The sequence below is a fragment of the Acipenser ruthenus genome, chromosome 7, assembly GCF_902713425.1.
Source record: "Acipenser ruthenus chromosome 7, fAciRut3.2 maternal haplotype, whole genome shotgun sequence".
Classification (NCBI taxonomy): Eukaryota; Metazoa; Chordata; class Actinopteri; order Acipenseriformes; family Acipenseridae; genus Acipenser; species Acipenser ruthenus.
Window position 1 is genome coordinate 20,652,218 of NC_081195.1, and position 15,249 is coordinate 20,667,466.

Sequence of the window (15,249 nt, forward strand, 5' to 3'; positions counted from 1 at the left end):
CCAATGGCTATATGTGACTTTCTCCTGGGTGGGTGTCTCCTTTTATTAAAAGTTTATTCTTTACCTGTCTGTTGTGAAGCTGTCGGTCAACATAAACTTGTCCTTCGGTGATGTAGCCAGTCAAGTCAGGAATAGGATGGGTAATATCTGTAAAGAAAATACAAGCAAACATTAACAGGGGTTCAAAACAATTTGGAAACAAGGCAGTTAATAAAAATGAAGAAAAAAGAGAAGAAACTGTTATCCAAGGCCTTTTGTAATGTTTCGAGCTGGCACATATAACACTTAATATGTGTAATCATTATATCATTCCAGAAAGCTATTCTTTACAACGCAGTTCACTGTGTTCTTCAAAGTCAACAATTAAACTGTATTGTATTCTAAAATGTCGTCTTCCCCAATGACTCATGCTGCCTTTTATATAAAATGAAAAGTCCCTGTATTCCTGCATCTAGTGCTCAAAACCCATATCTTTTTTTTCTAATTAACAAGAAAATGTAGCCATTTTGCTGCATTCTTAGTTTGTATAGTAACGACAAGTTAGATAAGTAGATACAAGCAGTCATGTCGTCTGTCCCCCCACCCCCTCCAGACAAGTTCAAAGAGGCACGTAGACGGATTTATAGAAAAAACAATAACTCAATATCTGATGTCTTTTTTTTTTTTTTAGCAAAACCCACTCCGAATGATAGCAATCATTTAACAATTAATGTATATATATGAGATAAATACACTTTTTGAAAGATTTATTCACTATTAAAAAAAAAACACAAAAAAATACATTTGCAATACATTAAATCACAAAACTATTACACAAATCCATATCCAGAAAAAAATAAATTACTCTTTTCTTTCCATCTCTTATTTTTTTGTTTATACAGTTCCCCCACCTCTTACAGATAAGTTCAAACATTTCCAAGTTATGCACTGCCTTATGAAAAACAAACTCTAGTTTAATTTTTGACAAAACAAGCATTTTACAAATCATTACTGCATCTTGGTTGGATAAACCTCCCACTCTGTTTTTCCTGCTTTTTAACAGTGCCATTACAAAGAATTAGTGAGCTGCACTCTGTATTTCTGATTTTTACAATATTTAAAACCAAAAATAAAATTTACCTCAGTAAATTGAAAACCCAGTTCCTCATTTAAATCTTTCAAATATTTTAGCATTGAGTTTAACCTGTTACAGCACATAAAACAACAAAACACAATCTCTTTCAGGACAAAATGGACACTTATCCGACACCTCAAAATTTACAAACGAGTTTGTGACAATTATAGTATGGAGTATTCTCCATTGCAAATCTCCCACTCTCTTCGGTAATGGTGGCTTATATAGTGTTCTCCAAGCTGGCTGAATACTTTCCTCCACCCCCAACCCCAGCTTCTCCCTCCAGTGAGTATCAGAGAGGGGCCTGAGCTGCTGCTGATGTCAGGATTTCACACATACCCTGTACAATTCTTTACTCTCCACCGAGTTCAGAGGAAAATCATTTAGACTCCCTACATTTAACAGGCGGACAGGTACATCCCAATCCTCTGTAAAATCTGATGATCCACCCTGTTGAAAGCTTTTTCTTGGTCCAGTGAAATTGCCCCTACGTTGAAACCAAAAACTAAAATATCTCTTATTAAAAAAAATATTACCATAGATCGATCTGTCAAGTACACAATACATCTGATTACATTGCACAAGTCCTCCCAAAATGTTATATTCTGTGCAAAGCAAAGCCACAGGCCTCCAGTTTTTGATGGAACAAAGGTCTCCCTTCTTGGGGAGCAGAGTAACAACAGCTCTCCTGGAGCTCACTGGCATCTCTCCTGATGCTACACTCTTCTCATACACCTGATATAGGTCTTCTCCCAACACATCTCGGAAAGCTTTATACAATTTAACTGGTAGTCCATCAATTCCTGGTGCCTTTCCACTGTTAAGCTCTTCCAGGGCTTCAAACAGTTGTTTTAAAACTTAAAACACTTTCTAGTGTTTTATTGTCCTCTTCAGGTACCTGAGGCAGACCCTGGAAGAACCGCTTTGACTCCTCAGGCTCCTCCACAATGAATAGGTCTCTAAAGAATCCTGCGGTGGGGTGAATTAAAATCCATTCAACTACAATAAGGTAAAATACAACAAAATTAAGATTCTTGCTGCCTCCGGAGATCACCTGAAACCTCCCCAGTGCATCAGCATTAAAATCCTAAAAAAACAACATCATGTTTTTCTAAAAAACAGATTTTAAACAAATAAAAGGATCATAAAATATCAATAAAAACACAATACAAATAAAAAAATAAAAACTATACAAAAATATCTAAACAGATTTATACAAAATTAAACACTGTAAAACAATAAAATACCAAGAAAAATTAAAACTAGAACATAAACTGGAGCTCACCCTCCTCACTCACAGCACACAAGGCATCTCCCACACATCACCTCTCCTGGAAGCCTTCCAGATTACTGAACATTTTGAAATATTCAAAATCCACTCTGACCCTGCTGACCACCAGCAGCCTGAACTGCACCATGACATTGGTTAGCCCGGATCCAGAGAGTTTGTTCTTACTTGATTTTAAAATTGCCAGTTTTGCCTGACCCATTATAAAATTGATTAAAACACATGTTTCTTAATTTTGAAACTGTAGGGGACCCCAAAAATAAATAATTATTCATTAAAAACAAAGCCTAGGCCCTGCAGAAGCTCCTGTATGAGATGGAAAAGTGGCCTCAGTCTTTCACACTCACTAAAAACATGTGGGAAAAAAACATTTCTCCTCTGTAGAACAAAAACAGCACTCTGCACTGATACTGGGGTCAATCCTGTGAAGAAACCTGCCTGTAGACTCGATACAGTGCAGGATCCTCCACTGCAGGTCTCCTGCTCTCTTGGTGAGGGGTAGCTTTAAAGCACTCTCCACACTAGCCTCTGCCCCTCCTCTATCGACAGGCGAGCCCTCCATCTAGAGTCTACCAGCCCACGCAACTGTTTTTACATACAGCTGATACAGCTTTTTACTCTCTGCTGTGTGAAGGGTTATTTCTTTAAAAGTGGTAAAATTATGTTTCCTTCATCTCCCTCTCTTTCCTCACCTACTGCTGGAGACACTAGCAGCCCAGGGAAGATGGAGTCCTGCCTCTGCCCTGTGCTGTTCCTCCTTCAAGGCCCCCAGAGTCCTGGGGAGATGGAGCATCTTAGCCCACTCATCATTTTCTCTGCCAGCCTCCCCGAATGCCAGCTCAGCCGCTCAACCAGCTGGGCAGCAGTTAACCAGCGAGAGATCCATCAGATTGGCCAGCCTGGTCACTTCTGCCTTCACAAAGCTGACACAGAGCACCACTGACTGAAAAAACTGCACAGGGAAAAGTTGATTAAAGAACAGAGGCTCCTCCAGCAAGGACCGGCCTGTCAGGGACCCCTCCACCTAGCCACCCTCACTGCTGGCCAGGCATTAAAAACACTTTGATAAAAAGATGGGAGACCTGTCTTGTCAAACCTAGAATTTTCAATTAAAAACAGGTGCTTGTCAAACCCCAGCCATGCCCCGGGGAGGGTCCAGGCACACTAGCCTGTGACACAGCATGGAGGCCACGGAGTTGTTGATAACTAGGACCCCCCGCCCCCCCCCGAAAGACAGCTGAGCCAGCAGTCCCTGCCATCTCTGCAGCCACCCCCTCACCCTGTCCACCAGGCCCTCCCAGTTCTTCTGCATGTACGCTTCGGTTCTGAGGAACACCCCCAGCACTTTAATACCTGTATACCTGTCCTGTCCCACCTCAATGCCTCAGATAGAACAGTGGGGGTGTCCTCAAGTCAACTGCCTGACAAGAAGGTGCCACATTTTGCCCAGTTGATGTGTGCAGAAGATGTTCTCTGAAATGTGCTTAGACTCTGCTGTAAGTCAGCTTAACCCTCACCAGGTGCAGCAGAGGCTCTATGGCCAGTGAGTAGAGCATGTCAGACAGAGAGCAGCCATGTCTACTGTACACTGGGAAAGGCTGACTTAGCCTATTATTAATCATTAAAATACTAAAAACATTTAAACATAAAAGCTGAATATAAGAAATAACAACAGGGCCAAAACCAGGAAGGCTTCCAGGGTTCTAAAAAGGTATGTATGGTCAACCCTGTCACATGCTTTTTCTTGGTCCAAGGAGACAAGTCCTACATTAGAATCATAAATATTTGCAACAGATCAAAAAAGCACATATTAAAAACAAGTTATCAAAAATGGAATATGAACACACTTGAAATGTATTTGCTTACGATTGTAAGTCGTCCTGGATAAGGGCTTCTGCTAAGAAATAAATAATAATAATAAATAATAATATCCAGGTATGCAGAATGTTTTATCATTGTGCACTACAGTTCCAATACTTGTTTTAAAGTCTGTTTGCCACATACTTTGAAATTATTTTAAAATCAGGACATAAAAGCAATACAAGTCTCGAATTCTTGAGCAGGCACAGATTTCCTTTCTTGGGCAGCAATGTAATTAACTGCCCTGCGGCAGCTGAGGGGCAGTTCTTTGTGTTTGAGGCTCTCTCTCAGCACCTGGAACAAGTGCCTCTCCCATTATTTTCCAAAATGTTTTATAAAATTCAGCAGGCAGTCTGTCTGTCCCTGGAGCTTTGTCATTAGAGAGCTGTGTGACAGCAGCAGTCAGGTCTCAGTAGTGCGTTCAGGTTATGCTGTTCCTCCTCGCTAATCTAGGCAAATCCTGGAACAGTTGGTCAGTGTCTTCTTGTTCACAGGGCTCATCCTTGTACAGCTGACTGTCGAACTGCACCACCTTCCTTCTGATCTCCTCCCGACTGTAAAGCTCTCTGCCGCAGGACGTCCGGACGCAGTGCATCTTTTGTATGTCTGCTCTCCTCTTCCAGGCTGAAAAAGAAACTGGTGGGAGCGTCCATGTCCCTTAGCTCTGTGAAATGAGAGCACACAAGCTCCCCCTTCACCCTCTCCTTCAGCAGACTTCCAAGAGCGTTATTTTGTTCCCTTAGCATCTGTTCTCTGTTGCTAGTGTCCACATTGCTTTTCAAGTTGGAGGATTTTGGTCTCCAACTTTCTCACCGCTGCTTTCGGTGACCTGGTCGCATCAGGAGTGTACTGCTGGCAGAATAATTTTATTTGTGTTTTACCAATATCCCACTACTGACTTAGATTTTTAATGTTTTTTCTCCTTTTTCCATATATTCCAAAACTGTTTAAACTGTGTGTTAATTTTTGCATCTTGTAGTAAATTTTATATTAAAAGTGCCAGTATGAGGAGCTGTGTGGCTCTGAATGGAGTAAAACTGTAGCAATTAGGCAGTGTGGTCTGATATACTGCTAGGGGTGATGCTGGCCTTAATATATTTGTTAAAATGGGTCTGTGATGTATAGAAACGGTCCAGCCTCGTTCTATAAAAGCGCTCTGAGCGAGACTGGGACCAGGTGTATTGTCGTGTGGTGGGATGCAGACACCTCCAGATGTCAGCCACCAGGTCACTGGACTCAAACTCCACCCAGCTCTCTCGCAGATTGGGGATCAGGTTCATTATTCCTATCGTTATTAAAATCAATAGTACAGTTAAAATCCCCACCCAACACCACCACGCCATCATTATCAGTGTTAAAAAGACCTTGCTTCAAGTTATTAGGAACATAAATATTAATAAACACAAACACAGTATTGTCCAGCCTAGCCTGTATTTTTAAAAGCCTCCCTTTTTCAATTTCATTTGCTGGTTGAATTCTTCCAACGACACCTTTCTTGTTATACAATGCGGAGCGGAGAAATAAATGCAAGTCGGGGGGAAAAACTTTTCAATTTTGACCCCCTTTTGTATTTTCCATGAACTGGTTTATTTGTTCAAATAAAAAAAATAAAAAAATTAAAGTACAGCAAAATTCCGCTCCTACCACCCACGACGATTAGCACTACAGCCTCTCAGCAAACTCCTCCCACCCAAGGTTTTGGGTCATTGAGTAAAACAGAGATAACATGTTTTGCACGCAGTAAGCCCCTTTACTGTGTGCTTTTTACACCTGCTGTATTCATGAACCAGTGGCAGGCAACCTAGTACGTGGAAATAAGCGCGTGGAAAAATGACAGCGTTTGAGTCATTTAAATATAATGAATAATGTGAATGGTTGGACATGTATGCAAATGACGTCACAAAATACCGCGAGGGAGGTATTTGATATGCAAACCATATTCACTTAAGGACGCTAACTTTACTAGATGCCTCAGCATGTGTTAAAAGTACCACTTATTGAAACCAGGTGGTGCCACAGAACCAGCAGAAGAGCTGCACAGGAGAGCGAGAAGAAGAGTCAGGGAGACAGTATTTCAGACCTGACGTTACTAGGGCTGTGTGAGGAAGAGATAAACTAGATATAGATTGAGTGCAGACTAGCCTTATATGTAGACCCCAGAAAATTCACATCATGGATTTCACAGGAATCATGTATTTGACTGCCTACCATGAAAAATATGCATTGCATTTTCCTTACAGTATTTTACATTACTCTTCTCCTCCCCTGTTCATGTCATACTTTTATCAAGTAGAAGCAGCGCTACAGTAGCTGTACACGCAGGGCTGGATTAAAAGGACATGGGGGCCCTATGCTAACCCATATTTTGCATATTATGGCAAATGGTGTTATTGTCATATTGGTTAATCTGACTCTGCGTTGGGGACAGTGTGTGAGCGGAGCGGAGAGAGCCAATTGTATATAGGTAGTTGGTGGAGCGGAGCGCTGACAGGACATTTCCAGCCCGCTCTTTCACAGCACCAAGAACAACTGAGCACGGTTTTATTTTTCTTAAATACATGTACTGCCATGGAGTTTGCACAACAATTAAAAAGAGAAGGTGACAAATACAGATGCAGTCACTGTGCAGTATTTTCCATCATGCCTGTGCATGGTAACCATTAATTTTCCAGTTTCAAACCAAAATTAAGTACTCATCTTTTTCTCTGTCTCTCCCTGCTCACCCCCAATGTCACCTCTCGCCGTAACCTCCGCTCTCTCCCCCTCTGTCCTTGCCTCCACTGCTCTCTCTCACCTTCCTCCTATCAACTCCTTCTCACAACTCTGTAGACTCTGCTACCTCCACCCTCTTCTCCACCCTCTTCTTCTCCCTCTGTCCCCTCACCTACGGACCTGCCTGCCCCTCCCGTCTCCAACCCTGGCTCTCCTCTGCTCAGCAAGAACCAAACTGTGCTCTGCTGAAAAGAAATGGAAGAGAACTCCCTGCTGCCCTAGACCTCTACTGCTCCCTCCTCTCCTCCCTCTCTCTCCTCTGCTAAATGCTCCTATTTCCAATCTATTATCCAATCCTCCACTAACAACCCCCAGAAACTATTCTCTATCTTCTCCTCCCTCCTCAACCCTCCCCCCCTCCTTTATCTACTCTGATGACTTTGCCTCTTTCGTCTCCTCTAAAATCTCGGATATCTGCAAACTCTTCAACAGCTCTCCCTCCCCCCACCTCCTCCCGCTCCAACCCCAACACCCTTTGTCTCCCCTACTAATTCACCTTCCTTCTCCCCCCTCTCAGACTCTGACCTCTCCTCCCTCCTCCAGGGCCACAAACCCACCACATGCTCCTTGGACCCTCTCCCCACTCCCCTCTTTCAAGCTGCTGCTCCTGCTCTAATCCCCTTCATCTCCTCCCTTCAAGACTCTTGTACTCGCTTGACCGGACTGCACCCAGCTACCTCCAGACCCTCATCTCTCCTTACACCCCCACCTGACCTCTCCGCTCCGCCTGCACTAGAAGACTGGCTGTACCTCTTCTATGTTCCCCTGCCTCCAGAGCCTGCTCCTCCTCCACCCTCGCCCTGCAGTGGTGGAACGACCTTCCTTTGTATGTCAGGACTGCCCAGCTCCTCCAGACACACCTCTTCAGACAATACCTGTAAAACTCAACTCTTCCCTTCTGGACTATATAGCACTCTGCCTTTAATGCACTTATGTGCTCCCTATTTTACTGTATTTAATCTTGCACTTAACGCAATCTGTAGTATTTTGTATTTCACTTGCACTTGTATCTAACCCTAATGATATCGTACTGTGTTTTGTATTTACTCTTACTAGGACTAAAGTCACTGTATTCTGTATCTTGCTCTTAATTGTACTGTAATGCTTGATATGTATTTTTTGTATAGAACTGTAAGGTCGTCTACTAAGAAATAAATAATAATAAATATCATACGTAATTTAGATTTTTTCAATGTGCAAAACACCCTTTACACATCTTATCTGGAGCGTGGATCAATTCTTTGGCAAATGTTTCAACTATGGATGTTCAGTAGTAAGGCCAAACCCCTATTAAGGCCACATTTTGTTGGTCCTTTGAGTGGTCTTAACCACTTCAACTCCAGATGTAAAAATGAAACCCCTTCCCAGGTACCAGATTTTGAAAATAATAATAATAATGTTTTCAAACCTGTAATTGCTATAAAATGATAACATATGATGAGTAAAACACAAATATATGACTTAAACTGTGTTTTTCATTAACCCTTTATGCTGCTGTGTACTACATACCCATATTCAATATAGAGATAAAAATGTTGCTTTTGTTGTTTTTTTTTTAACAATGAAAACAAAAACGCTGCTAATAACGATAACAATAATAATAAATCAGTAAACAGTAATTATCAAATAAAAATCAAATGACATCAAAACGTGTGCCAGTATCGACTTGCTCTGTGCTATTTATTGAAATGTTCAATACAACAGAACCCGTGGTTCTCTTCACAACCACTGCAAATTTTTCTTGTGTCTTTTCTTTTGTTTTCGTTTTCATAGCAGATCCTGTACCTTTTTACGGTGTCTGCTTTGCTTGTGTTGGAGGGATAGTCACAAATGCATGTACACAGCTACTTTGCGCAGGCATTGTGATGGATCTGGCTTCCGCACTGCCTATACCCAGAGCTGTGTTTTGATAGTATTTCGTCACAGCACTGCCATTTCAAACCAAACAGCTTCCCGTTTGCAGCTGGCTTACCTGTAAAGTAGCTGCATGCTCTTCTGGTTGTACAGTTTGTACGGTTCTTGGCTCCACATCCTCTTCTTCATAATCGCTGAGTGATAAGTCAGCATCACTGTCGCTAGTATCGAAATCCTCCGAACCAACTTCACTCCCATTGCTCATTATAGAAAGACCACGTACGTTACCATGTTTAGCTTTCACTAAAAACTATATAAACTATAACTAAACAATTTAAACTAATAATAAATTAAAAAAATAATAATAATAATTTAAAACACTATATATATACACTTGTAAAAGCTGACTGGCTTCCTGCAATATATCTCAGTCTTCTAAACGCCCACAGCTATAGACTGGAATTGCTACATGACATGCAATTGGATAAAAATGTCACCTGACCCTCCCCCAACTTTCATTGCACATTCCATGCTAGACTGAGAAACCGATCATAGAATAGAATGGGAAACTTGACGTACGCAGGTACGGCATGGTACTGTAAGTGGGTTTTCAATTGACGTACGTGCGTACGTAATGGTGTTGAAGTGGTTAATAGCAAGGTTTGACTATTATAGAAAACAATATTGTTTTATATAGCGCTCTTCATGTGGAGCATCCCAGGGTGCTTTACTATAATAAAAAAAAAGAAATTGGCCAATCAATCCAGCTAAAAAAAAAGCTATCACAAACAAATATATATATTTTTTAATTTGATTGATATGGTTTTTAAATTTGATTAGCAAATTCATCACCAAAACAACTGATCCACAACCACACACATAAGTCGACTCACCATCATTAGGCATGGTAAGGATGGGGATCTGTGTAATTGAACCATTTCTGCCCTCTACTCTCCCGGCTCTCTCGTAGATCGTGGCCAAGTCAGTGTACATGTACCCAGGGAACCCTCTGCGACCAGGCACCTCCTCACGAGCTGCCGAAACCTTAAAAAAAAAAAAAAAAAGAAAAAGATTCAAAAGCCAATCCTGTTTTTCTGGGGTTAATTACCAGGGTGGGGTATTTACTCATTACTCATTACTAATTATACCCCACCCAAACCTCTTGCTTAAATCTTGATATCCCAGAATACCTTGTTTTTTTTTTGTTTTTTTTTTCTTGTTTCCAAGCAAAGTGAAGACTCACAAATTTTGTTCACTTGAGCCAGAATCTGAACATTTGAGGGCCAGTCCTCATTTGTAGTGGTAACGCAAAACACTACTACAGTACAGCAGCTTCTACTTCTAGAGTGGTCTGAAGTCTTAAGTAAACAGAGTTAACCTGGACATAAATGTAGGTCCCCAGTATTGAGAGTTAATGCAGGTTTTACTCACAAGCAAGTTAACCCTTAGCGGTCCATTTATTCAGCGCGTCTCAGGGACGTCAGGTACAATTTATTTTCACACGCGCAGTTTATTTTAGACGCGCTGTTTAAAAGTATTTTTTTTTCACAGTAAAACAGGTTTAAAAGGCACTGCATATCAACAGGACACTCAGTACTGCATCTCCAGCCTCGACCCACCCCTTGTTCACTGTATTTTTTACATACCTCTACATACTGATAAATCATCTCCTGATCACTCGTTTTATCAACAAACTCCTCAATAATGCGATCCAAGTCATTATTTTATTACTATAACCATGAGCTCCCCACACTGAGAGCTCCCCACACTGAGAGCTTCCATCGTGCTGCCCATGAGCTCCCCACACTGAGAGCTTCCCATACGTGCTGTCCATGAGCTCCCCACACCGAGAGCTTCCCATACGTGCTGCCCATGAGCTCCCCACACTGAGAGCTTCCATCGTGCTGCCCATGAGCTCCCCACACTGAGAGCTTCCCATACGTGCTGCCCATGAGCTCCCCACACTGAGAGCTTCCCATACGTGCTGTCCATGAGCTCCCCACATTCAGAGCTTCCCATACGTGCTGCCCATGAGCTCCCCACACTCAGAGCTTCCCATACGTGCTGCCCATGAGCTCCCCACACCGAGAGCTTCCCATACGTGCTGCCCATGAGCTCCCCACACTGAGAGCTCCCCACACTGAGAGCTTCCTATACGTGCTGTCCATGAGCTCCCCACATTGAGAGCTTCCCATACGTGCTGCCCATGAGCTCCCCACACTGAGAGCTTCCCATACGTGCTGCCCATGAGCTCCCCACATTGAGAGCTTCCCATACGTGCTGCCCATGAGCTCCCCACACTGAGAGCTTCCCATACGTGCTGCCCATGAGCTCCCCACATTGACAGCTTCCCATATGTGCTGCCCATGAGCTCCCCACACTGAGAGCTTCCCATACGTGCTGTCCATGAGCTCTCTGCACTAGAAGTGTGCCCCACAGAAGGAACAGCGCTCCAGGCAAGAGAGAGCACTCTCCACACAAGGAACAAGTCTGAACTTTGACAATCAGAAGGAGTGCTGAGGGAGAAATGGAAGCTGAACTGTTCTGAAGAAAAGTTACTGAAGTCATAGGAGCATAATTGCTCTAATTCACAGAAGGCAAGGAAGAACCAATGTTCTGAAGAATGGCTAAAATCATCTTTTGAAGAGAGCCTTAGCTCTTTGCTCTACGAGAGACTGAAACAGTAAACGGGACACTGCTTGATCTGAAAGCGTGTCTTGGTTTCCACATCGCTCCACGAAACAGACGGAAGCATAGCCAGCAGCTGGGCCTAAGGTCATGTACTAGCCATACAGAAGAATTGCAACAAGAACACTTCTACGAACTACATATTTCCAATTGCAACGCATTGCAACAGAAAATATTGAAACATAGTACACAAATAATAAACAGAAATCAGGAGTCAGAAAGTAAATCTTAGTCTCTAAGCACAAAATACAATTCAAACTCACTGCATTAACTTGACTAGCAGGCAACTGAAATATGACACCGCCTGTCTCCTCACACACAAGCTGCAGCGCGAGCAAGCTGTGATGTAGCTAGTCGCTCGCTCACACACACACACATCCAAGCACAGAGTAAATCTGAGATAATGCAAACAATCTTAGAATATATCACATTAAGCTTATTAATGGTATCTAGATTAAGTATATGGCAAGTTTACTTTTAAAGAAATTCGTCATACAACAATATGAGGTAGATTACTTAAAGTTACTTCATCAAGCTTCACTAAAAGTAATTTCACACGCAAAGTGTGCAAACTAAATTAATGTGTTACAATTAATTAATTTAGTTCCATGAAAGGAAAATGCAACTGTAATTATACTCAATAGTTCCTTGAAGCTTCGACTTTTGGTCTGCTGTTTGTTTTGGAAACTGCTGAAGTGTCCAGTATAAAAACTCTCCTCTCAGCAACGACGTCTTAAATCCCACGTTGGATCAAACTTGGCAACAAGCTTTCAATTCTCGATAGAATCAACAAACAGCTGCAACAAAGTCTTCAGTCCACAACATCACCCGTCCGCTCTGTCCTCTTCGCTGAATCTTTTAACTACGCAGGTAGCAGGGCACAGTTTCTTTTGGATACTGTGGTTTTAGGTGTACAGCAGACCTAGACTGGTTTGTCTGATAAGTCTCTAAGTTTTATGGCAGTCCTCACGCCGGACCTCAGTCTTGTTGCTTGTGATCATCGTGCAAGAAATGTATTTGGTTTGTTGAAATGTGCAACTCAAAGGAGTTACCTCGTAAGTGCAGAGAATTGCCCCATTTCTGAGTTAATTTGAATATATAATCAACATATTATTAGTTTGGTACATCACGTCTAAACTAAATTAACACAGTAAAACTAATTTTCTACATTTTCTACATTAGGTACTGGAATGTTAGATTCTGTTCTGAATGGGAAGTTCAATTAATTCTTGCGCATATCGACATGATCGATTACAATGAGAAACGGGTATTAAATACTAATGCAAAGTAGACGCTTTGTGTGATAAGCCATATTTAATATTAGTATATTAACCATTTATGCTAATGATGTTATGATCATTGTAATTGTTTGACTATGCAATCAATGAACTGTACACTATTCATGCATATTTCTAACCAATAGCTTTTCCTTTCTGTAATATTAGATTAGTTGTGCACCCCTGTTTATTCTTAAATAAACTATTGTTTTATATTTCTGACATGTCATGTGAATGTCGGCTGTGGTACAAGGGAATCCAAGTTCTACATGGTCCAGAACTTAAATATGGTGTGTCTCATTTCTTACAGTGACATTCATAAACAGGGTGACTAGAGACTAATTTCTATTTAAATAAATTGTATACCTAATTCACTACACAGCTAACTGAATGGTTTTCAATCCCAGAATAGAATGAAAAACGAGTCGCGACTAAAGAAGCTGGAGATGGCTGCACATCAGCGAGCCGAGCAAGATGAGTGCCATTTTAAAACCTCACTTTTTTAAAGATATTGGACAATACCAATGTCTTTACTTGTCAATGCTTTTTATTTCAGTGGGCATTTTTGTGAAAGGAATATAAAAAAAGAACATTTCAGGCTCATTTAAGTCATCTGCACCACAAAACCTGTAAACACCCCATTCCTCCAATAGCAAACTGGGCTGCAGCTGGTTCCATCTGCAGTCTACAATCCAAGCTGCATCTGAACATTACACAGAAGCCAAAGATCACTTCCTGATTTCCATGTTATGCATTGGCCACAGTTCTTTTTTTTTTCGTAACTAAAAGTAATTGTTTTTTTGTTTTTTTTACATTAAATGTAACCTGCTATCACATTTTGTTACATGTCGAAAAAAGTAACTATTACAGTGACAACTTACTGAAATGTTTTTGTTGAATTGCTATTTATTATTTCATTTGCCAACATCAAATATTTCCCAGAGAGTATAATATATTCAAAGCCTTAATATTTTTTTTATCTGCTACTGATTTCAAATTGCTTTCAAGTCAGTCAGCTTTCAATGTGGCATAAAACAGGGTTCGAAAATGTTGTAGGATTGTTTAGTTTTAACCAAAAACCCTATCTATATGAAAATATTCAGATTTTTTAAGAAATTGCCTTTATCATGTTTTAAGTTAGGTGTTAAATGGAATAACCCCACTTAAGACGTGTTAATTACACAACACAGTGTTCCTTCGTTTACCAACATTGATTACCAATCAATAACTATCTGACAGTGTGAATACAGAACCTGTCGTGATCTAACTTAACCTACACACACCATCTGTGGTTATTTGTCTTACCTTTATTTTAACCATTTGGTATAAAATCATTTTGATTTCACTTTAAAATGTGTAATCTCTGCAGTAAATTGTGGGATTGTAGTTCTGGGAAGGATGTAACCTCTGGATAAACATGACAAAGAAATACATCTCCTAGTATACACACCAGCAGATAATTCAGTCAGTGCGATCAGCTCTTAGGAAAGGTCATGTGTGCGCAACAAATTAGTGGCATTTTCTAGTTTCGTCAGTTTACAGTCTTGTTAAGGAAGTATGGCAGTAAAAACATCAGTGCCCCAGGTGAAGAGAGAGTTAGCTTCCAACAGACTTTGAACACTTTGCGGTCCTATGTCAGACCAGGTCCGACATTACAATTTTTACTTTCTGGTCCGATGTCAACATCATCAAAAAAGACGTGAAACACGGGTCTCTAGTCATTTTTTTTCCTCCGGAAAAAGCCAAGAAAACCATTCAATGGCCGACTGAGACCGATGGGAGCCAAAAAAAAAAAAAATACTGGCGTGGATCTCAGCAACACACATAGCCCTGGCACCACAGAGATAAGGTGGACATAAACAAACAAGATAGCTACTTCTGCATCCAGCATTCAAAGAATATCACAGACATTTGCAGACCTTTTTGAGATGTTATTGTAATAAAATAATGACTTGGATTGCATTATTGAGGAGTTTGGTGATAAAACGAGTGATCAGGAGATGATTTATCGGTATGCTTGAAATGTATTTTTGTTCACGACTGTAAGTCGCCCTGGATAAGGGCGTCTGCTAAGAAATAAATAATAATAATAATAATAATAATAATAATAATAATAATAATAATAATAATAATAATAATAATAATAATAATAATGCACGACTATGAAGAGGTATGTGAAAAAATACAGCGAACAAGGGGTGGGGCGGGGCTGGAGATGCAGTACTGAGTGTCCTGTTGATATGCAGTGCCTTTTAAACCTGTTTTACAGTTAAAAAAAATACTTAAACAGCTAGTCTAAAAATAAACTGCGCGTGTGAAAATTAATTGGACCTGATGCGCCTGAGACACGCTGAATAAATGGACCACAAAGGGTTAAATCACTCAATGCGGACATT

General features: G+C 40.9%; 1 protein-coding gene across 1 annotated transcript in view; it reads right to left on the bottom strand.

The window, feature by feature from the left end:
* The window catches only part of LOC117416080 (V-type proton ATPase subunit B, brain isoform-like), a 69,152-nt gene that overhangs the window by 11,944 nt on the left and 41,959 nt on the right, over positions 1 to 15,249 (bottom strand). Inside the window, exons 10-11 of the mRNA XM_034027123.3 lie at positions 9,782 to 9,932; positions 65 to 147 (exon numbers count right to left, since the gene is read on the bottom strand). Of these exons, the coding sequence (XP_033883014.1) occupies positions 65 to 147; positions 9,782 to 9,932 (234 nt within the window). The remainder of the gene's footprint in view (positions 1 to 64; positions 148 to 9,781; positions 9,933 to 15,249) is intronic.